Genomic DNA, 24696 nt, shown 5'->3' on the forward strand with positions numbered 1-24696 from the left:
AGAAACTTATTCCCCAACTTTGTATACCCATTTTCTTTAAAATACGACCACTAATAACATAAATAGTTGAGAATTCAATTTTAGGCCTTCCCCTAAACTACCATTTCACTCAGCGTGAGTAAAATGATTTATAGCCTAGATTGTAGAGGCTCATCCCCCGACTTCACATACCGGTTTTCATTAGACCACTAATAACATAAATAGTTGAGAATTCAATTTTAGACCTTCCCCTAAACTACCATTTCACTCAGCGTGAGCAAAATGATTTATAGCCTAGATTGTAGAGGCTCATCCCCCGACTTCACATACCGATTTTCATTAAATTCCCTTCAACCGTTTTCTCGTGATGCGTGTACATACATACATACATACAGACAGACAGACAGAAATTACGGAAAAGTAAAAAATGCATTTTCTTGTTACTATGGACATGACCGATGCAGAAATACCATTATTTTCAAATTCTGAGCAATGTACAGACAAAACTCTTATTTTATATATATATATAGATACTAGTCTTACGAAAAACCTTAGAAAATTATGAAAAATCTTTTACATTCAAGTTATACCAATAAGCCTGCTCAAATAATAAAAATGAACCATTTAATGTGGCTAGTGAAGCCACAAATAAACAATTACATTTCTAATACAAAATTTACACAACATACATTGTTTTGGTATAGTAGCCCTAAAATATTGGGCTATAGACAGTCCAACCTTGCACCATCATCTACTTTCTTTCCGTGGTACAGGTGAATCATCAGCCTGTGTCTCTTCGTCTAAACTAAAAAATAGGCAAATTTTCTGGAGGGGTGAAGTATTTCCATCATTTGTATTTGGAGTAAAATACTGCAGCTAAAAACTTGAATTCAAAAGTGACATAACAAAAATCTTCCCCGAACTATCACTTGATATGTTATCTGGTTCCTAAGCAGTCTTTTCGTCAGTGTCGTCTATTTCTCAACTCAATTCTTCCGATACAATATCCAAGATATCACTACCATTGAGGCGGCATGAGGACATGTTTGTACAGTAACACAGCTGACAGCACAAAATATTTGCTGCACTCTGCACATCGAGTGCTTTGGTAGGTCACGGCAAGGAGAAACTACCCTTTTTATCGTTTCCATTTGAACTCCCCGATAATTGCTGCATTCTAGGACACTTGATAAAACTACAACCTCGAAACAAGGGACGGAAACCATATGGGATATGTGCAACTGCCTATAAACACATGAAAATCATGCCTGTATGGCATACGGGTGCAGTCCACAACCTGGAAGACAGTGTGCCCGTATCCCGTATGGGCATAGTGTTGAAAGTGTTAAAGACTGTTGACAGTTAATGACTGTGTTATGATGACTACCCGACCACCCACTTAGTACAATGCTAGTAAATAGCACGAAAGGCAGCTATTTATTTAAGGATAATATACCCACCTCATACACTTTCTCTTCATCCTCTTCTTCATCTTCACCTTCAGCTGTCTCTTCTTCTGAATCTTTCTTCTTCTTCTTGCTCTTTGGCTCAGCAGCACTCGTCTTACCACCACGTTTCTTATTTTTGGAATCTTTGCCCTTGGCCTCTTCAGGTTGTGATTTAAGAAATTCTTGTATTAGTTCAGGACAGTTCAGATCTTCCTCTGGTTCCCACGTATCATTTTCTGGACTGAAACCCTTCCATCGTATTTTGTACTGAGTTTGACCACGGACGATTTTACTGTCGACTACCTTTTCAACCTGAAAATTAAAATGAAATTATACCGTTGAAAGATAAAAAAAACCATTACGCCAAGCAATCTATCACAAGAAACAGATGGACATAGTCATATTTTAAATTTTGTAATCAATCCCAGGATCTGAACTTATTGTTGCAGTTTATATTGCTAATTTATTCCACCATATTCACAGGATGTTAATTATGGAATATTATGTGATGCCTGATGACAAGCCTATACAATATTTAGCAATGAGAAACAATGACACAATTTACAAATCCATTAATCAGCCAAGCAAATCTGATTTATAAAACAAGAAAAGATTTATATTGCTCTGGAATATTTAAAAATGTCTTCATATCAAATTTCATAGTCCACTGTAAATTTTAGCAACACATCTGTATTTGCAAACAATACTGTAATTGCGGTACATTTTTTGGAAATAGTTCAGAAGCCACCCATATAAATGATATTTCCTGTGCACTTTTTTTCCCCCTTGTACTCCGCTTTTACCTTGGATTAGGTATACCATGACTAATAAAAAAAAAGTGCGAGGACTCCTCGAGTTCAAGTGCGCCCTGGCAGGCAGCGCTAGACGGGGCAAGCTCCAAAGTACCGATCAGTTGTTCTTAGGAATGATGCCAGAGGAAACGTATTCCTCTGTAACTGATAAGTATATACACTGTCCTTTAGAAAACAATCAGAGATTACAATTAAATTACCCATGGAAATATGAGCTACGGCCTTATTCACATGTTGCAGAAAGCACAGGTTACTGGAGTGTACAATTTCCAATCTTTTATGCCTAATACTTATTTACTGTACGAGTTCAGATAACTGCTATTTCACTAATTTACATTTTTCATAGTAAAGTCCATAGTTGAATTTTTGCAGTCCATGCAGAACTAGAACTAGAAGAAGATTGACAGCTGCTTCAACAAATGTTCTACAGCTGTAATGAAGATGGAGTGAGAAGAAAGCATTAGCAGCATTGCTATTACAACTCCCAAATGTGACCAATCGTATGCAACTGACCACACATGTGCGCAGGTTAGAGAAGAGAAGACAGGGAAAGCTTAAGACAATGTTGTTCTGCTAGATTACTAGCTTCCGCCAGTAGTTTCTTAACGGTGAAGGTTCCTTTTTTTTTTTTTTTGTTAGTATTTGTGCGTCCGTGTGTAGAACAGTAGCCGTTTCATGCATAATAGTTAATCATAATCAGCTTCTCTAAAGACGTCTGCATGTATATAATAATAGCGTAGTTGTAGAGTTAATTTTTAGATATCATTTGTGTATATATGCCTATCTTTTTCAAATCAAAGGTAGAAAGTGAACAGAGAAAGTATTTTAATAAAGGCAGTCACATAAAGGAACAAACTCAGGACGTTATTTTATTTGTTAAGCGCGAGTACTATGGACGGGAGAAGGATTATTCCTGTAAATATAGTGCTAGACAGAACTGCAGCTGCAGTTAGAGTAACCAAGAACACTAGTTAAAATAGGAAAAGACAGGTATGGTTTAAAATTAACCCAACCAGGAAAGTCAGATTTGGAAACACCTGGAAAGAACGCAGAATAGAAAAGAGATTTATGAACACCGACTCTTTCCAACAAGACGTTAAACGACGCCACAAAGAAACCATCACTTAACTACACAAATCTCTCAGAGAAGCTCAGATATCTCAAGGTAGGAGACCTACACTTAGGGAGTCCCACAAGAACTTTTAAGTTTCCATTATAAGAACAGTAGGAAAATTCTAATGAATGAAAAAAGAAAAACCACAGACATTTCTACTCGGCAATGTAGGTTCCTGAGATATACTAAAGTATGATTCTGAAGAGAGAATTTTGACTGAATGAAACTTCGGTCAACACCAACCATTCTGTGACAATGCTAGAAAGATGACACAGTCAGGGTAACAATGAGGATCCCGCTGGGTAAAGATGACAGAATTATTCTTTTACATGCAGGTTCATCTAGGAAACTTCGTGCTGAATTGTTGTCTCCTTTCCAAGTTTTAAGAAAATTGGTTATTACCATGAGATGAAATATGATACTTTTTCAAATAGTACTCAAAGTCCTTTTTAAATAAAGTACAGAAAGCATCCTTGATTGTTTTTGATAATGCAAAATACACTGACAGCAAATGAAATCCCAACACCAAGGAGTTGTGCTGGATGCACAAAAATTCAGATGTGTTTGCACATCTGAAAGATCATGATTATTCAAATTTGCATGCTGGTCAATGAAGAGTGATTCTAGTAGTGCTGCTATGAACTTGCAACGCAAGTTTGCTTCAAATAAGCGCTGTATACTGTATCAGGAACACACAGTACATGCCGCATTTATTAAGAGCAATGTCTTATCATTATCACGCACGCCGAAAACTCCACGCTCGCTGTGTTTACATCTGTCAGGACGAGACAGCGAGCAAGCGAACAGCTGTGCGTGATGTGGATGCAGGAGCAAGGCAGACTAGCCCGCACAACTAGTCAACCTACCTCGTGACAAGAACTGGTCGCATCTGGAATCCAAGAGTCATGCATTTGAGAATTTTCTATTCAGAAATTCACAAAACTTTGTTAATAATGGTCGTATCATCTTGAAAGATATGTCATTCTATAGCCAATCATAAGAACGTCTCTGTTGTCAAATCTCAAGAAAATCCATCAAGGGATTTTATAGTAACTGCACTAGGAAATAACAGACATTCTTCGGCATGGGGTCTGGCTGGTCAGACCCTGTGTTATTCTGTCCATCGTAAAGTAAAGTGACGACGTGGTAATTGTAAAACACAACTTGTAAATTCTCACGGTGAGAACTGAACTGAGTGTTATTATGGAACTGTGGTAGTTAATGTTTCTTCGATCAAAAACCAAGTGAAGTGTTTTTCAATGCTGTGCAAGTGTTAGAACATTATTATTTAATATTTCAGTAACTACTGTGATATTTGAAAGTGTTTGAGATATCTCATACCAGTAGTTATAACACAAGTGTTTGCACATTTCTTGACATTCAACGTCTTAGTGCTCCGTAACTAGTGATAAACCTTGAGTACGATAGACTGTGCCAACCGTACTATTAAATACAAGCGACTTGAACTGATAATCCATTACGGTGTTAATCTCAACAGGATTCAAACTGTTTTCTGCACATAATTTTATATAATTGCTTCTAAATATTCTTCAGTGGTTTTGCTATTTTATGAGATTCACTGTGCTAAGAGTGACCGACTAGTTATTATTTATTTCATCGCTATTATCAGTGTTGTACAGATAAACTCTTTAATAGTTCTCTTCTGTGTGTCAAGTGCGACATTATTTGTACGTTGTGGCAAGTAACCACAGACAGTGTATAGCAAGTGAACTGTGTTTAGTCTCATAGTTTTTCAGTGGTAAATAACCATAAACTGTGTTCCATCATTTCATTTTTTGGTAAGATTTTAATTTCTTAATGTTATCTGCATTTTCAACTTTAACATTTTGAAGTGACATTCATTAATTTCTATCTGCAAGTGTCAAGTGAAGTTCACTGGCATATTCCAAACGCGTTGTCTGCCTATATAAATTAAAGGCAGTACTTTGCAAATTTTGGTGACAAGTGATTGTGAATGTGTTAGAAGGGGGGGACTGTACGACTGTGGACACTCGTATAAAGCTAAACCACGAGCGATTACCCTGCATCAAGATCGCCATAGACCTCCGAGAAATTTGAAACCTTCAGGTACGAGGTACGGGTTTGATTCCATGATGGCAAGTGGACATGGGAGCACGAATCCAACTCCATGGTGAGGAGAGGACCATTGAGTAATAGTTGCCTGGAGAACCATTCTGGAAGACGATTCGGGAGATGGCGTTTACTGTACCAAGGAGACATGAATTTCAAACTTGCAAAAATTTTGAATAAACCAGGAGTTCAAAGTACATCTTCACTTATTGTAGATAGAACCTATCCTCTTGTACCAATCCCTAGCTATTTTTGCCTAGGAAGCGCCTTGAAACTTTAATTCATGTTCTTTTCAAATAACAAGTTAGTACGAGCTATCTTTTACTGGTACAATACTTCATGAGTGTTAGTCATCGCCTGGAGTTGATGTGAGGTAGGCGAGAGTCCCAATTGTCAGAGGGCTGTCACATACATCAACCAGGAGGGATTCACTTATATTTACTGCCAAGTAAGCACACAAAATAGTGAAAACTAAAAAGTAGGTAAGTTTTTGGCAACTATGAGATAGGAAAAGGCAAGCGGAAGTGATGGTGGTTATTATTGTTTAAGAGGAGGACTGGGGAAGAAGAGACGTGGCCATAACTCTAGTATTTGCCTGGTGTAAAAATAGGGAAACTACGAAAAACAATCTTCAGGGCTGCCGATGATGAGTTTCAAACCTACGATCTCCAGAATGCAAGCTACATGTCTGTACAACACACTCGGTTACACATTACTATTGTTTCATCTTTCCTTCGTCGAAGCTCAAGAAACAAGTCTCTTGAAAAGCAAAATAGTATTTTGAACTACAGACCTACAGAGCGGCCGTCAGGCTAACCTTTCTTCCCGGAATTACATGTTTCATCGTTCTTAACCTCTGATTGTGATTCACACCTCACATTTGAGGTTAAAGAGTTCTCGGCAGTGTTTAAATATGGCTGGTTGAACATCGGTTTTATTTAGACAGTGTCTAAGTCATAAATAACATCTTTGCAATGTGCCAGCCATACTTTTATTTAACCGTAGACATCATGTAAACAGTTGCAATCAACCCATTGTGTTCGTGTTAATAAGTGCTAATAATAAGTGTATTGTTATCAAGACTGGCATTTTAGTGCAGTGTAAATTTTACGTAGTATAATATTCATAAAAGCCGGCCCCACGATGCAGGGGTAGTGTGCTTGCCTTGTACCCGTAGCCCCGGGTTCGATTCCCAGCCAGGCCAAAGATTTTTACCTGGATCTGATAGCTGGTTCGAGGTCTACTCAGCCTACGTGATTAGAATTGAGGAGCTATCTGCTATTGGTAGGCAATGCCCTTTGAGACTGTTGCACCACGGGTTTTGGTTTTATCTATATAAATAAAAATGGATCGCTGAATGTGTTGCTAAGCACAAAACTCGGGAACGGCTGGACCAATTTGGCGAATTCTTTTTTTCAAATATTCGTCGAAGTCCAAGTAAGGTTTTTACGAAGAGAAAAATTGGAAAAAATGCCTGAAAAAATGTAAAAGCACAATTTCTCTTTTTGTATTCAAACTGTTCGTCTCTCTTTCATTCTCCCACGTTTGCGCTTAGCACTGTCCTCCTCTAATCCAGCGTGTTTGCCAAATGTTCGTAATTCTCAATGTTATCTGTTAAAATGGGTGAATATCGGATTCTGCACAAAATTTCAAGCCGCATTTGATGCCATTAAAAAAAAAAAAAAAAAAAAAAAAATTGAGTGTGAAAATGTTAATATAATGGAATGTTACGTCAAATGCAAAATCTTCATTGCATAGAACTTATCATGTCATAACTCCTATGTTATATTCACTCTATTCATAATTTTTTCACTGCTGGTAAAGGAACATTTCAGCTCGACGTAAAGTTTGTTTTTAAATTTAAGTGATAAGAACATGCACTATTTGTGTTTCTTTTCAGATTTTTGTGTGCAGGCAGGAAAAAGTCAGTCGCTGGGCAACTTCTTTGCTATTGAATTTGCATGGGGGGTCAAAGCGAGGCATATGGTCTTCAGATATGGAACTTATTTTTGAAACAAACCTCTAATTCATACACAAGTTACTGAATACCTTACCAAGCATTCCCTCTTTAATCCCTTTCAATCCGGCTTCAGGAAAGGACAGAGCACTGCGACAGCTTTACTACGAGTGACAGATGATATCAGACGTGCAATGGACCAACGGGACGTGACTGTATTGACATTATTAGATCTCAGTAGTGCCTTCGACACTGTTAATCCTCAGTTACTACTGCAGAAACTTCGAGAGCTAAATGTTAATAGCGTATCACTTTGTTCCTTTTTATCGTATCTTGAAAATCGCCGGCAACGTGTAACAGTTGGAAATTTGAGTTCAGGATGGCAAAGGAAGACCCTCGGCGTCCCTCAGGGGTCGGTTCTCGGACCACTGCTATTTATCATCCAAATTAATGATATATCAAAAGCTCTTAAATTCTGCAAATTGCAAGTGTACGCGGATGATATACAGATTTACTATCATTCAAAACCGAGTGATATTGATACTGCAATTACTAAAATAAATTCTGACCTTCAACATCTTAGTGACTATGCAAATAAAAACAGTTTATTAATGAATCCAAATAAGACTCAAGTTATTGTTATCGGTACCAGTAAAAACCTTTATTCCCTCAAGCAACAGAACATCCCCCCAATAATCTTAAACAATAAAATCATACCCTACTCTACTTCAGTGACCAACTTAGGAATTATCATGACTGAGACTCTAAACTGGACTCAACAGGTGATAAGCACATGCAATAAAGTACATAAATACTTATATCCCCTGAAACGGTTCGCTAATATATTCTCGGTTCGACTTAAAGTACAAATAATTCGCTCTCTTATACCACCTATATTTGACTACTGTGACACTGTGTTGACTGGAATAACCTGGGACAGTAACAAGAAACTGGACCGGAGCCTGAACAGCTGCATAAGATATATCTTTAATCTGCGATATGATGCTCATATATCACCTTATTATAAGGAGCTGACGTGGCTTCGAGTGCACCAGCGCCGTGAACTTCACATGCTATCGCTTCTGCACAAAGTTCTTTCCACTAATACTCCCGACTATCTGTCTTCATCTTTTTCTTACCTCTCGTCCTATCATGAACACAATACAAGATCTGGTTCCTCTCTTGCCATACCTATAAACTGCACTGCTGTGTACAACCGCTCCTTCATAATCTCTGTGTCTAGGTCATGGAATTTGCTACCTGCGAACATTAGAGAAAATCCTTCTCATCGCAAGTATAAGTGGCTTGCCGGGAGCATTTGCTGGGTAGATCCCGCTGACTTGCTGGATAATTGTTGAGTGAATGAAGGAATGAATGGGATGAATGAATGGATTACTGCAGTTACATAATTTAAGTGTACGTTATTTTGTGTATTTTAAAATTAAGGGTTCTTTCATTATTATTATTGCTATTAGTATTATTTGTTTTATTTGTATTCGAAATGATAAGTTATGTATATGTATACTCATCTAGTGGTTAAGTGTAAGAGAGGGCCTTGAGCCCTAACTTCGCCACCAATAAAGGCATTATCTATCTATCTATCTATCATCTATCTATCTATCAAGTCCTTATCTCGCTTAGTTCTCAGTTTGTGACAGGAAGAATGTCTCCTTGGGTTTTGGTTTTGCACGGGCTGGCTGGCTGTCTCGACTGCTGGTACGTATCTCCCAAACATCGCTCTCCAGACAGTCGCATGCAGTGTCGTGTTTTGTTATAGTTGGAGACCTTTGTCTACCCTAATTATTTTTAAATCGCTTCTCAACAAACGCTTCCCAACAAACAAGTTCATCGATTTCTTTGGTCGATTGGTTTATTTTGTGTGTGCTTCCATTTACAGTATACTCATTTCAAGACTTATGCCGCCTATAAGACTTCGGTCGAAGAACTCGAAATCCTACAAGCCAAGCTAATTTTCAGTCTAATCGGACTGCACAACAACGTGAAGAGCGAAATGAAACTGAAAGGATTCGAATATCACCAACCAGTGCAGTGCATCCTTCAAATAATTATCTTCCAAGTTTGAATCATGCTGCTTTCAGTTACGATGTTTCAATTGACTACAGTGCCTACCAATGCGTTGCTATTCGATCTACGCACTCAGTTTGCCAAAATTGTAAGACATTGAAATACAAAAATGAAGCCGCTGGATTGTGTAGCGCAAATGGCAAAGTGAAATTAGTGCCATTGGTTCCATCACCAGATCCATTGTACTCATTAGTTTCAGGAACAGGAACAGATATCCAACTATCCAAAAATATAACAACTGCTTTCAAATAACTTCATTTGGGGCAACAGACGTACTTCGGGACTATTTCATGCCAACTTTCAAGGTAACATATAACATTGCTTTCTTTTAACATAACAGACTTACCCCCCATATTGCTTTGTTTATTTTTAAAAAAATAGTTTTTGTGACAAAAATAATAAACCTGTCCTTAATTTACAGATTTTTGAACTGCTGGATTTGCCACGATTGTCGCCTCACATTCTACAATTAAAGGTCAGATCAGTGGTCATAATGTTTCGAAATATCAACCAACCACGTCTTTGTGATGGCACATGGCTAGCGGTGAAAACATTACTGAACAACGTGATCGAAGCAACCATTCTAAACGGGGAAGTATAAAGGAGAAGACGTTTTGATACCACACATCTCTATGATTCCGACTGACATGCCATTTAAATTTAAATGACTTCAGTTTCCAGTGCGGTTCGCTTTTGCTATAACCATAAATAAATCCCAGGGGCATTCATTGAGTGTTTGCGGCATTAAACTTGAAAATCCATGTTTCTTGCATGCCCAATTATATGTTGCCTGTTCCCGTGTTGGAAAACCATCAACTTTGTTTGTTTACGCGCCATGTAATCAAACAAAAAATATAGTGTACCTTAAAGCTTTACAATGAAAAATATCTTTACAGTGTTGATTGGAATCAGTGTTTTCTATGATAGTTATTTCCTACGAAGAAAGAGGAGTAACTTTTGCCACACAATCTTCATGCCATCAACTTATCATATTACTTGATTTGCAACGGGGGATAATTATGGCTCTGTGAGGGATTTGAAGACCTGCTGAACAGTTCCCATCTACGGTACAGTCAATCAGGGTTATTTCTGGGTAGTGATATGCTGTGACCTATTTGAGCATTTCCTTACTCACAATCAAGATATTAATATTGCAGGTAATGAAAACACCTTTTTCCAGTAGTTTGTTACTAACTTTGGTAGCAGTAGAAAAGTAACTCATTTGATGTTGATAATGTATATCATTTGCATTATTCTGATTTTTGCGTGCAGTACGGACTGAATTTCAGTTCGTTCCATTGTCATTTATTTTTGACAGAACGACGTCTGTCAGGTCAGCTAGTAATATCAATAAAATGTAATTTCAGATATTTCTCGAAAGTTGATAATAATGCAATTTTTCCAGTTCTAGCACATTAAGCCCGCAAAATTAGAAAATGCCTGAAAAGTTGATATTTTAATTGAAGTACAGTATAACAGATGTTACCAGCACCCTTCAAAATTATGTTAATTATTTTTGGTTTCTTAAAATAATAATTATACATTCTTCTTCTCCTCCTTCTACTTTTCTTCCTTCTCATTAAGGTGGAGGGGCTTTGATTTTTTGAATTTTGGACAAAGCAAGCGAGATTTTAGAAATTAAGAATCACGACCTTTGGTTAGAATGCCTAAAATTTAGCTTTTGCTTTGGATTTCAATAAAAAGAGGTCCCATAACTAATGATCACAAGTTTAAAGACACTCGAAACAACAAGGTGAAAGATGGACTTTTACCTATCATAACTCGCGTTTCAATTATAGCTAGTATCTTAAATTGTGCCGACGCCTATGGCAGGGTCCAAACGATTTCCCTTCTTCATGGATACAAAAATCTCATATTTCTCCCATTCTCACCCAGATTTGAACCCAGAATGTTGAGCAGGCTAGTCAAAGTGCCATTCTGCTGCTTAAATGTACCTAAAAATTAAATCGATCATCTGAAGTTTGACATATAAAAGCCAGTGAGGCAGGAGAATTATGAGTATGTCTTACGATATTTGAGCTGATAAAATTACTACTGAGCCACCTTGGAATAAAAGCAACGATGTTCAATGTTATTCTAATGCTGTAATGATCTCCGTACACGAATATTATTTTCCGCAGCGCCTAGCACAGAGCGAGAGGCTTTGATTGGTGTTGTAACTCCAGCCAGATCATGTGGCTTACGACTTACATCGTTCCTTTGCTCGGCGCCACATGCTGCGAGCTGTCAGAAAACTCACGTTGTTTTAATAGGACTATAGGCACCGTGCGTGTCGCTCTAGCGGCCGGGCGGAGAACAAGTGAGGCAGACTCCAGACTCGCAGTAGCTGTTCTGAGTGAGCGTGTAGTTACTCCGATGAAAATGGCAGAGAAAAGGAGATCAAGTAAACGCAATTGTTGTGTTGTCGGATGTTCCAATACTTTCGCAAATACAGGAAGTGAAGTACAATTTTATTGTTTTCCAAAACGAGTGATAGAAGTGGACCGAAGGAGGCGATGGATACAAGCAGTTAACCGAACGAAGTAAGTAGGTCTACACATACGTACTGCACATGTTTGCAACAAGTTCAATTGATCCGATTTAATTTCATTTTGGTTTTAATTTTTAGCACTGATGGATCACTTTGGCAACCCACGACTTACTCAAGAATATGTAGTGCACATTTCAGCAGAAACAGAAGATCTGGACATCCACTAAGTCCAGCCTATGTTCCGACAATATTTCAGGATGAATACAAGAAGAGGAATGTGTCGCCGGGGCCCAGCTTACAGCGCTTTCATAGACAACTCAAGCGATTGAAAAAGGAAGAATCAGACGGAAAATTTTCGAGTACAGTATGCCCAAGTAACATAACCAAGGATGCATCCGTGGGAACAGAGGCATCTGATTTTCATTGTTCAGACTTCATGTTTTCTTGTTCAATACATGAAAACGACGTAAATACACAAACATGTATTCCACTTAATTTCGGTCTGAGAGGGGACATTACGAAACATGATCAAATGTGTGGAACGGAAGACGATCATGCAGACATCAAGGGTTCAGGTTTCCAAGGCTACAATTCCATAAGGAACAATACACAAATGCGTGATTTAACAGGTGTGAACTTCAACGTCTTTGCCTTGCTGCTTGCGTTATTACCAAACTGTAACGTTTCGAAATTATGTAAAGAAACCAGATTACTGATTGTCCTAGTGAAAATGAAAACCAGACTGTCCTATTCTGCTTTGAGAGTGCTGTTCGGTGTTCACAGGACAACAATTTCACGTATTTTTACGACCGTGCTTATGCAACTGACACTGCGTACGAAACATTTCATATTCTGGCCTAGTAAGGAAAGTGTTCAAGAAACAATGCCTTCAGCATTCAAGAGAAATTACGGTAATTGTCGAGTCATTATTGACTGCACGGAATTTAGGGTTGAACAGCCTCCCCAAGTAGATCAGAGAGTGTATTTCTATTCTCAATACAAGGGTTGCTACACTGCAAAAGTTTTAATTGCAATCACGCCTATACTGCTAACATACCTGCCAACTTTTAGAACCCAAAAATAGGAAGATTTTTTAATTCTTGGATTTCATCACGCATATTTCACCACAGTCTATGTGAAAATAGCTCAGGATAAAAGGCATACATACCTACAGTTACAATCCGAATTGATCATTAAATTTAAAATCTTAAACTAAGAAAACATAAAAATGGTTACATTAAAATGTACCTAATCACTCTCATTTATGACACATACGAATAATAATATTTATGTCACACCGACACACACAACAAAATCCATAATACCATATTTTCTCGCGTAATTAACGCACTTTTTTGACGAAAAATACAGGCGAAAACTGCGGATGCGTAAATTATTCACGGATTTCAGATCTTTACAAATTATTTATAATTCATTTACGTTTAAAAGATACATCAAATATAATATGAAGACAATTGGTTCAACTCATTTGCGATTATCGTCATACAGCGTAAAATTCCGGCGTGAGATTTTTTCTGAAAAGTCAAATAGGGTACATCAGGTAAGTTAGACACGTGGGTTTCAAGTACCGACACTAGAAAATATTCTTCTCATTACGAGCTGAAAATACGACCTGAATGGCATACCGAAAAAAAAAAAAAAAAAAAAAAAAACCTATCCAACACGAGAAGGGCCGGGCATCGAACAAGGGACCCCGCTACATTACCCCAAACCGTTCGTATCTAATCTTGTACGAGTGACGTGTCCATCCATCCTTTCTGTTGAATACGAACGTGGATCACTCGCGGAAATTTTGCTTTAGGCATTGTTTTTCGTTTTAGAACAATGTAAAGTGTAACCTTTCTGCCATCAGCAAGCATTGCAGTACATCGTTGTTTTTGGCTTTCGATAGCGCGTACGATAACACTATATGTTCCTTTCTCATCGATTCTTCGACTTTGTGGCGTACGGAAACTGATTGGCGTCTGACGTGCGGTTCCTATAAAGGGAGATCAAATATTCCTTCATTTCACGCTTCTCAATCACAAAGCGATGACAATGGTTGAAATCATTCATCATTTTTTGGCATAATGTTGTTCTTCGTCGAAGAGAAAGTTCATTTCTCTTCAGAAAATTAATCAAGCCTCGGCTAACCTTCAAATCCGAGACACTGATTCCATGTGCCGCGGCTATTTCTCATTCTTTAAAATACAGCATTTCGTGAGAAACGGCTTATCCAACATTGCCCAACAAAATCATATATTTAAGCAGATAATCCTCTACTTGCAGAAACTTGCCGCTTTTTGGTCCGCGAAATGCTTTGGGAGACTTGTTGGCTGCTTGAAGTGCACTTCTGTTACCGCGGTAGCGTACGTTTCATTTGGACACTGAATACTTGCTGCCCGCTGCTCTATTCCCGTATGTTTCGACGTAAATGATCACCGCGAGTTTGTATGATGCAGTATTACTGGAATACTGTGTACTGACAAACAATTTTGAGATCACAGAAGGTCCCGTACCCGAAACACTCGTAAAACTAGTGCAGTGGGATTTCCTGACGGCTAATAACAGCACGTTGCCCTGTGTGTGGAATGCCTGCTTCGCGATAGGAAGCCTGCTACTTAAGTAGTTGACATCTTTATTTCGAAACGCATCCGGAGCTGAGTGATGGATGTTCGAAGTTGTGGGTGCGTCAAATACGTGAACATTTCTTTTTCTCCACTTTGGACCCTAAATTATTGGGATGCGTAAATTATGCAAGGGCGTTAATTACGCGAAAAATACGGTAGTTTCCCTTAGACGGTAAAATGAACGGAAATTTATAGGTATCTCTGAACACTTGGAGATAACGTTTGTTATATTTTTTGGCCATAACGAGAAAAGAAAATGCCAGAAACTGTCACCGACAAGAACCCCCTTAAAAACATTAAATTCATTAAAATTATGCACTTAAATACGCGAAACTACCACATGCAAAACAATTCAATATGTCCCATACATTATTAACAAACGACTTTGACAGAGAGGGGGAAATACACGTGGCCTACCACTCCGACGAAACTGTGCACAGAAAAGATGTCAACAGCGCGCGAACAGCACAATAAACTCGTTCTTTCGTCCCGATTAACTGAGTCGCTAGCGCGCGCTAGCCTCTTGCTTGCAGGACGATTGTCGCCCCGAATCCCCAGCTGCATAAAGCGCGCACGCTGTTGTGGTGTGCGGGAAACACGATACACGGAGGCGACGGACGAAACACTCACGAAATAAAGCAACAAATAAATACGCTTGAAAATAAGGTTTCGTAAATTACACAAGTACGTAAGAATTTATCCTTTATCGAAGGGGAAGAGTATTGGCGGTACTAGAGGTTATATTAGTCAAAAATCGGAAGAAGTAAAAATAAATCGGAAAATCGGAAGACGAGTTAAAAACCGGAAAGTTTCCGGGTAAATCGGAAGGGTTGGCAGGTATGTAATAATAAGAGTTGGCGTCTGACAGGTAAGGTTGGAGGGAGGAGCACTGCACGTGCCATTTCACGATGTTGCCACATTCCAGCATTCCTTTCTACATGCTCTTACCCCTCACTTCCGGCTCACTTGTTCCCTCCTTCATTCTGGCCGCTGTGATCTGTTGTAGACTACCTGGCCAGGCGGGGTCGTCCCATTTTCGATCACTCTTATACAAACAATCAGGTTCTTATCAGTGACAGTGACAGGTTTGGCAACTCCCAGCAAGACGAGCTGCCCTGAAGTTTTATCTCCATGGCAACCACACAGCCACTCCCTTTATCCCGCCTCGGCAGGCAGTAAACGGACCTCCCTCAAAGAAATGTCAGACGACAACTCTTATTATTAGCAGTATAGTGGTATGATCACCTTTAAATCTAAATGTTACGGTGGAAGAGCTAGCGACTCATTCATAACAACCGACAGTGGTTTATTAACTTTCCTTCAACCTGGCGATGAGGTCATGGGTGATAAAGGATTTCCTGGCATCAGAACTAACTTACCTGGCCGCGGTGTGGTAATCGTGACACCACCGTTCTTACATGACGGGAGATTAACAGTTGAGGAAGTTGAGAGTACTTACAATATTGCGAGTGTTAGAATTCACGTAGAAAGGTGTATTCAAAGAATTAAAATATATAATATATTACAGAAATTGCCAACAGAACTTTTTCCACACGTGGATGACATCGTGCATATGTGTTGCGTGTTAACGAATTTGCAACCTCCAATAATTAAAGAATAGTTTAAGAATTGTTCTACCATCAGTTTGTTTTATATATTCTCTGTTTACATTTTGATCTGTTCAACGTTCAAAAAACAAGAATTGGCAAATAAATACTTAATTATTTTTATCATTATTATTTTTAGGAATACCGCTAATTTTTTGGCAAGTAATTATTGAAATAGAACTTTGTCATTTTGGTGAGACATTCCTGGACATACTTATTGTCCTGGTAAATAGGTATTGTCAACTGTTGTGCTTTGCTATATACATATAGATCACATTTTTCCAAGCCAGTTATGTACATCAGTATTTGTATTTGTGTGTAATACATATGACTTGTCTTTAACTGTATGTTATTTTGCTCGTCAAAGTAAAGATAACGTACTCGCACATTTCCTGACTCATCTACTATTGGTTTATCTTTACACGAAGATGGACACTTAACTTCTAACACTCTGTCAGCTACATTTCCTCTGAGAACTATGCCATCTGGAGATCCACAAATCCAAGGTTGTTTCTTGTGGATTATTAACCCACATCGAATAACACGAACACCAAATGAACTTCCATAGCATTCTATTGCTTCACTTTCCTTTTCACTTCCGTAAGAAAGATTGTTCAAAGCAGCTCCCCCAATTGGAGATTCAGTTACAAATGCGAGAGCTAAAGTATCGAAGTTATGTCGCCTAGTTTTGATCCGATGTGCTTTCGTGCTAGCAGATATTCTTATCTTTCTTTCCTGAAACCACCGAGGGCTTCCTGATTGAGATAGAGTATCCAGGGAGATTTTAATTATATGATCTGTATCAACCTGCACTTTGCTGATAAAAAACATTTCGTCACTCACAGTGCGAAAGGTGTATTTGTCTGGCAAGCGCACGTCGTTAGAGACTTGTAAATGTAATAGCTGTGTCACAATTTCCTCACATTCTTCTCTCTCCACATCATTCACTACCCTGTCTATCAATGAGATGACTACGGCCCTGCACGATTGTTCGATTTCAGTACTTGCTTCTGCTCGAAGCATTGTACGAAGACTGCAAGGGATGTGTTTTAAAATATTCTCAGTTAATTCGAAGGGGGGAAGAGATGTCCTCAAAGTCTTTTTACCGAACAGTTCTTCTACGCGTTTGCCTTTTCTATATTTTTCTGTTGACATTGTTTTCGGGCTCGGTTTTCCCCATTGTTGCGGACGGTCTGTTTTGGAGACAACATTTTCATTATTTATATAATACACTACCGCAGCCACGTGTTTGCAAGTTCCTCTGGCGCCGGCAGGACAGGAACATTCGCTGGTAGAGACATTACAATTCTGGTCAACCTGAACACAAAATAAAAATGCGTACAACTTAGCAAACATGCATTAAGTAATCCTTACTAAATAAACTTTATAAATTGTTACCTAACTACATCTTGCCTACCTCAAGTTTCACGATATAAGGTGGCAAACTGACAGACGTTTGTCGGATGACTTTTCCTGTGATGTATCCGAAACCATTCGAAATTAACTCTTCAACGCCGTTCACGTGGCCACTGACAACAAGGTTTCTTACTTTATTGCATGATGATTCACTTAGATCCCCGAACTGAATCGCTTTAAACCCGCAACTTGTTCGAATGTCACACATGTTGTACCGAGACTCTCGCACTACACCTCACCTCTTGTTTCAAAACGGGCCACTATGTAGCGCTAGCAGTAGCATTTCGATGTATCTGCACGGTGCCTATAGCTTAGAGGAATGCAATTTAGGATAAGCAATTGTCTAGATAACATATTTATTTTAACAGTTGTTGTTTGGTAAAAAATAGTCAGTAATGTTCTTTTGCTTTCGAGATTCACGTAAAGTACAAATGTTCCAAAGTGCAACAACATAACTATAATTAAAATCTTGCTGTTAAGCATAATATAAACTTTTCAGCACTTTCCAGAGCTGAAGCAGTTGCACATGTGCAACAATTCTATAATTATTCACTAATTTCTTTACTGATTCTCCTCCGTAATTAAAGGTTTTTGTTTTAAAGTTAAAAGCACTTTCTTTTGCTTTGTAGCCACGACTGCTATCAAAGAACTTCCACCTTCTTGTAGCTCTATTACATGGCCTCATTCAAACTCGGTAAGCTGCTGATACTGCCTTCTTTGTATCCTTAAAGGCACGTTGGGACTCTCACCTACCTCACATCAACTCCAGACGATGACTAATACTCATGAAGTATTGTAGCAGTGTGAGGAAAGCTACGGGAACTACCTCACTCCTCATTTCCCTAGTACGCCTCTTCAGTGTTGCCTAGGCCATCTATGACAGCTGATGACAGAGGTGTTGAGGATCCCACCAGCGGAAGTGCTGACGGACTGAACATACATACATTGTACCAGTAAAAAATAGCTCTTACTAACTTGTTATTTGAAAAGAGCATGAATTAAAGTTCTCAAGGCGCTTCATAGACAAAAATAGCTAGGGCTTGGTACAGGAGGATAGGTTCTATCTATATATATAAAATAAGAGTTTTGTCTGTACACTGCTCAGAATTTGAAAATAATGGTATTTCTGTATCGGTCATGTCCATAGTAACAAGAAAATGTACTTTTTACTCTTCCGTAATATCTGTCTGTCTGCATGTATGTACACGCATCACGAGAAAACGGCTGAAGAGAATTTAATGAAAATCGGTATGTAAAGTCGAGGGATGAGCCGCTACAATCTAGGCTATAAATTATTTTATTCACGCTGAGTGAAATGGTAGTTTAGGGGAAGGCCTTAAATTTAATTATCGAATATTTATATTATTAGTGGTCCTATCGATAAATACTATATAACTAAAGTTATATAGAATTCAATTTACAATCAATTATGTCTTATACATTTTTACCGTACCGGCTATGATAACAGATATATTCATGAATTTGTATTTTTGTTGCCAAGTCCATATCAACGCCGAGCCACGAGAAAATAGAATTTAATGAAAATACATATATAGAGTGGGGGAATAAGAAACTACAGTCTAAGCTATAAACAATTGTATTCATCCTGGATGAAATGGTAGTTTAGGGGAAGGCGCCTAAAATTTAAATGTTAAATACGTATGTTATTGGTCCTATCAAAAAGTATTACATAACAGAATTTAAAGACAGAAAAATTTCCGATCATTTATGTTCTATACAGTGTTATCGTACCGACTATGATAAGAGCGGTACTTGAGAGTAGGAAGAAAACAGAATGTAAAGGCCTACAATATCGAAAGCTCATAAAATTGATCAACAATAACAGTACGTTAACCATTGTTTGTTGTGATGTTCTTTGTCTCTAATGCTGCCACTTTTCTCCGATAGATGGGGTTACCGCTGTGTACAGAGTATAACAGCCTGTCTGAATATTGGCAGGAAATAGCAGAGGAGTTAGATAACTTCCTTCTCTAGCATACCATTCCTGTGGTTCATACATTTCCTGATACTGCTGGTACGTAACTCGCTGGTTCATCATAGTATTCCAGCTATTCGATTCCTACCCTGACGCGCTGATTGGATTGATCAGTGTGCACATGTTGTATAGTAATTGCCACGTAAGGAAATACCCCAGAAAGTAAATATCGCCGCCCGATGCTCTTCTTTTCTCTTTTTTGTAAAGGCTGATCACTGCTGCCAACCTGCCTGGTTACATATTAAAATCATCAGACATAACCATAACAAACTAACCTCAATGTAAATATTAATGAATGTTTCCCTACCCTAGTAAATGATAAAAGATAAGATGAAAAAAAAATCAAGATAATTATGAATATCTCCTCAATGAGAAATAAAGGAATAAACACACTTTCTCACTTAAATTATCTGTCTTTATTTTGATATACAGTAGGCGTACTATAACCATATTCTTGAAAAGAGGGGCGTGTTAAACGATGCAATTTATTTAATAAGTCTTTGCAGTGTGATTTTCGAAAGTTCCAGACATCCAATGACTTCCCTTTCTTTTGCGCGAATATTTCCTTCTCTCTTCAATACCGGTAACCAGTGAGGAGAGAGATTATTGGGCATATTTTCAGCCTGCAGGCTGGTTATATCTTCAAGCTTATCAGGAAACATATAGGAATACTAATGTGCCAAGCTCCGTGAACGGAATTTAGGTCAGCTTTCAAGTTCACTGCGGATTTGAAAATAATAATGTTATAAGTTCTACTGCCAAAATTTCGTCCCGCAAGAGTTATTTCATGTACCGGTAAATCTAGATATGAGACTGACGTATTTGAGCACTTTCATCATTTCACACAAACTATGTTATTAAATGCATTATCCGAACATGCCACAATCCTACTTACCTGGTATTAGCCAAATAGATTTACAATCCCACAGAAAAAGAAAATATGCTTTAAATATTCTCGCAAATGTATCACTAGTGACTTCAACGGCGATGCGGTGGCAACACGCACTTCACGCTAGAGCAGTGATTGAACGTTGCCAACGTGCCAGATTAACGGTAAATGTAAGACGTCGTATCGGCAAGTAGGGTCCCTAAACTGTATGGTTACCGACACTGAAAAAGACCCAACAGCAAGAAAAGTAACCATAAATCAATATCTTAATATTACAGGGGAGAAAGGGTAAGGTTGCACCCTTAGGGTACGTCCTTACACGGAGAGGACTATATGTTGGGTATTCAGCCCGAAGACTGGTCTGATCCTCTGTAGCTCCACCAACAGCTGTCATAGATAGCCTACGTGTCACTGAAGAGGCATTCTAGGGGAATGAGGAGTGAGGTAGTTTCACATTGCATTCCTCACTGAGCCAGAAGTTGCTATCACATATCAGTCTGCCAAGCCCACTGAAATGCATGCACCAACCGACCCTATGGGCGATATTTTCACGCCATTCATAACGGACTGGCTGCTTAAGGAACGGTATAACTAGAATAGCTCATACCTCGGTCACTTTCATATTGTCAAAACCAAGGGTGAGACTGAGACAGGTCAACGAAAGTAACAAATTTATTCTAACTTATACCAAACGACATAGTGCACTGTATACATTACATCCTGCCGGCAAAGGCAAGTGTGCACAATTAACGGAATAATGGCAGACGTGCATTTATGACCTGGTCTAGAATTACAATTTCAGCATATTCCTATTCTCTAAATAACTCAAAATTCAACCCTGAAATGAGCCATGTCTTAAGAAAAGCTCTTCCTCTTCACTTTTATTAATTTCTACACCCATTTTATTCCAAATTAGCAACCAAGAGCCGGTTTCTCCTCTGGCTTGAAGGAAATTTTTTCCTTCAAGTCCGATAGATTTCCCCCCGCCAGTGTAGTGAATTGAGATTTTCCATCTCATCGGATACTCCCGGGAAACAGAGATTAAAAGGGCATAGTTTTTGCCCTGGGACTCTCCGCCCTCTCCCCTGTTTTCACGGCTCGCGGCTGTTTGCGACCTGGTCATTCCAACTCTGGAACTTTGGACTGTTAGATCAGCATTGTACTACTGTTCGTTAAAAATTAGAAAATGTGTTGTTTTCATACGATTGAGTATTTCATATGATAGCATTGCTTTTAATCGCGACATTCCTACTGGCGTCATTGAAATGACCTATGTAGATTTCAGTGGGAAAACCACTAAGGCAGTCTTTCCGAGGATGTAAAAAGGCAGGTGGAGAGTCAGCGTCTGCCATGATAACAAAAATTATCCAACTTGATTGTGACTGATGGTAGGCAAGAGAGCCTACCACTACAATGAAAATTCCCTAACCCATTCTTCACATAAAGAAAGAAGTTTAGTTGCTTCCCCGTCGCGTTTCTAGGGTAACGTTAAGAGATATGCAATTTATTACAAACTTACTCACAACGTGTACACTACCTAACATAGAATTCTCTATACAATGTAGAATTCCATAGCGAAGCAAGGGTACATCAGCTAGTAATATAATAAAGAGCAGCGCACGGCATTCTCCATAGCTGAAGTAGCCACTTGCATTGCTATTGGCCAAAGTGAAATTGGATGTGAAAATATTCCCAACAATGATGATAATCAGATTGGGGCCACACTCACTTCGAAAGGCTTTTATCTATGACCGCGGCATATTATCCGCACAGCAAGCAAAAGTAGTAATTCACCTTTGCAACACTAGCCCACACAGAATGCATAGTAATTCACCTTTGCAACACTAGCCCACACAGAATGCATTGCTACAGCCCTAAGGCAATGTATGTCATGCAGACACAGCAAGACGGATTTGGAAATGGATTATCATTTCTAACGTATCGTCAGTGGAAATCATCGTTGCTTTATTATGATTTTCTAAATCGTCCACAACAAGTTTTTCTCAAATTAGTTTTTAAAACCTCTATCAGGCTAGTTAATTGATCAAATCCTGTTACTTTGGTGGGTTAAGTATATGCGAGGAAGCTTGTGGTTTTATGTGATCAGTTGATATTGTCATCATAGGAGCAGGACCTCCGGTTTACCTGGAATCCAAACCATGGGACTGTTAACACATTTCCAAAATCCCACATAGAACAGTGGGGTAATTTTATGGTACATTTTTCTAATCCTAAATTGCTCACATTATTAAGTACTGTACTTTGAAGGGTCAAGATATGGCTAATTGGAAGTACTTGTAGAGTGCAGGTACAGTACTAGAAATTTAATTCCAATATTGGATGTTGATAGATGAGAATGTTCAGATGTAGTGCTTGCACGGCAAGAAGAAAAGTATAACTCACCTTTCACCACTAGCAAATTAGTGCTCATCTTAGTTTCGATAATAGTTCAGCCCTGGACCGCTGTAATTTGTAATATTACAAATAAGTGGAAGTGAAATCTTACTTGGAGAGCGTCTCAGAGGAGAGACGTGTTCATTGCGATGTCCAGGAACCCACGATCCCGCCCTGAAGTAGCTACTTGTATTGCTACTGGCCAATGTAAAGTGGCACGTGATCTCCTTCCCGTCAAACATGTTGATCATAATCCATTACCAACCGCAGCACAATAAAAGCGCAAGTAAATGTAACATGTGAAGAAAACAATCAATTGTGTTTCCTCAGGAAACTAGGGGCCTAGGGCCGCTTCGCGGCTTTAACCGTCCAGACCAATGGTCTTGCCCACAGCAAGAATCCTAACCATCCAGACCAATCATCTTTTCTAGATCCTATCCTAACTGTATACGAAACAAGGGGCCTAAGCCCGCTTCGCGGCTTCTAATCGCCCAGACCAATGGTCTTGTCCACGGCAAGAATCCTAACTGTCCAGACCAATGGTCTTCGGCACGGCAAGGATCCTAACTGTCCCGACCAATGGTCTTCTGCACGGCAAGAATCCTAACTGTCCAGACCAATGGTCTTCTCCACAGCAAGAATCCTAACTGTCCAGACCAATGGTCTTCGGCACGGCAAGGATCCTAACTGTCCCGACCAATGGTCTTCTGCACGGCAAGAATCCTAACCGTCCAGACCAACTGCCTTGTCCAGATCCTATCCTAATGCTAACCGTCCGCACGGCAAGAACGGGGAACAATTCGAAGCATAGTTCCTAAGTACAGAGGTTGGCAGCACTGAGCACTGCTGTTGAACATCCTTTCCGAGTAGGCCGCGAGCAAGTAAACAAACGACAGTCGTTGTCCATCTGTTGTCCACGGGCTGAACTAATGATTTAGTTTGTAACTAGACAGATCGACAGCCTTGTGAACCACCTGACTAGGTCCTCCACGAGAAGTAAAAACGACAATCATCCCATGCATATATGTTAGTGATATAAGAGAAATGAATGGCATTTGGCTTTTAGTGCTGGGAGTGTCTGAGGACATGTTCGGCTCGCTAGGTGCAGGGCTTTTGATTTGACGCCCTTAGGCGACCTGCAGGTCATGATGAGGATGAAATTATAATGAAGACGGCACATAACACCCAGCCCCCGTGCCAGAGAAATTAACCAATGACGGTTAAAATTCCCGACCCTGCCGGGAATCAAACCCGGGACCCCTGTGACTAAAGGCCAGCACGCTAACAATTTAGCCATGGAGACAGACAGTGATACAAGTGGTGACCCGTGACACTAATGATGGGGTACACAGGATTATTAATGGTTTGGTGGGTGCCTGGCAAACAGCACTCACCCCGCTAAAATTTCAGCCGTGCTCATGCAAGTTTTATAGGGAGGTGATGTAGAAGAAAACATGCAAAACTTACTTTAATTTCCTTTTAGAGAATAGATGTGTCCATTGCCAAGGCCAGGGAACCACGAACCCACTTCAAGAAGTACATTTACTTTTATAACCTAACGAAGAGTAGCGGACGTCATTTTCCACTGCTGCAATGGCTACACGGATTAAGGACTGCAAAACAACCTATTTGGTACAAGTTCAATACAGAGTCACCAAAGAAAGATTTTTCCGGGCACTGGCATACCAACCACATTCCCAACCCCCTTGTACTCGCCGACGACATGAAAAAGCTACACGATTGAGCTTCTTATTCACTAATAATTTAACCCCACGGCCACAATTTTC

General features: G+C 39.2%; 1 protein-coding gene across 2 annotated transcripts in view; it reads right to left on the minus strand.

Annotated features, from left to right (window-relative positions):
* The window catches only part of LOC136857412 (chromobox protein homolog 5), a 133759-nt gene that overhangs the window by 103580 nt on the left and 5483 nt on the right, over positions 1–24696 (minus strand). For both annotated transcript variants that reach the window (XM_068225175.1, XM_067136063.2), the window contains exon 2: positions 1440–1739. In XM_068225175.1, coding sequence (XP_068081276.1) covers positions 1440–1739 — 300 coding nt within the window. The remainder of the gene's footprint in view (positions 1–1439; positions 1740–24696) is intronic.

This window comes from Anabrus simplex, chromosome 1 (genome assembly GCF_040414725.1).
Source record: "Anabrus simplex isolate iqAnaSimp1 chromosome 1, ASM4041472v1, whole genome shotgun sequence".
In the NCBI taxonomy this organism is placed as follows: Eukaryota; Metazoa; Arthropoda; class Insecta; order Orthoptera; family Tettigoniidae; genus Anabrus; species Anabrus simplex.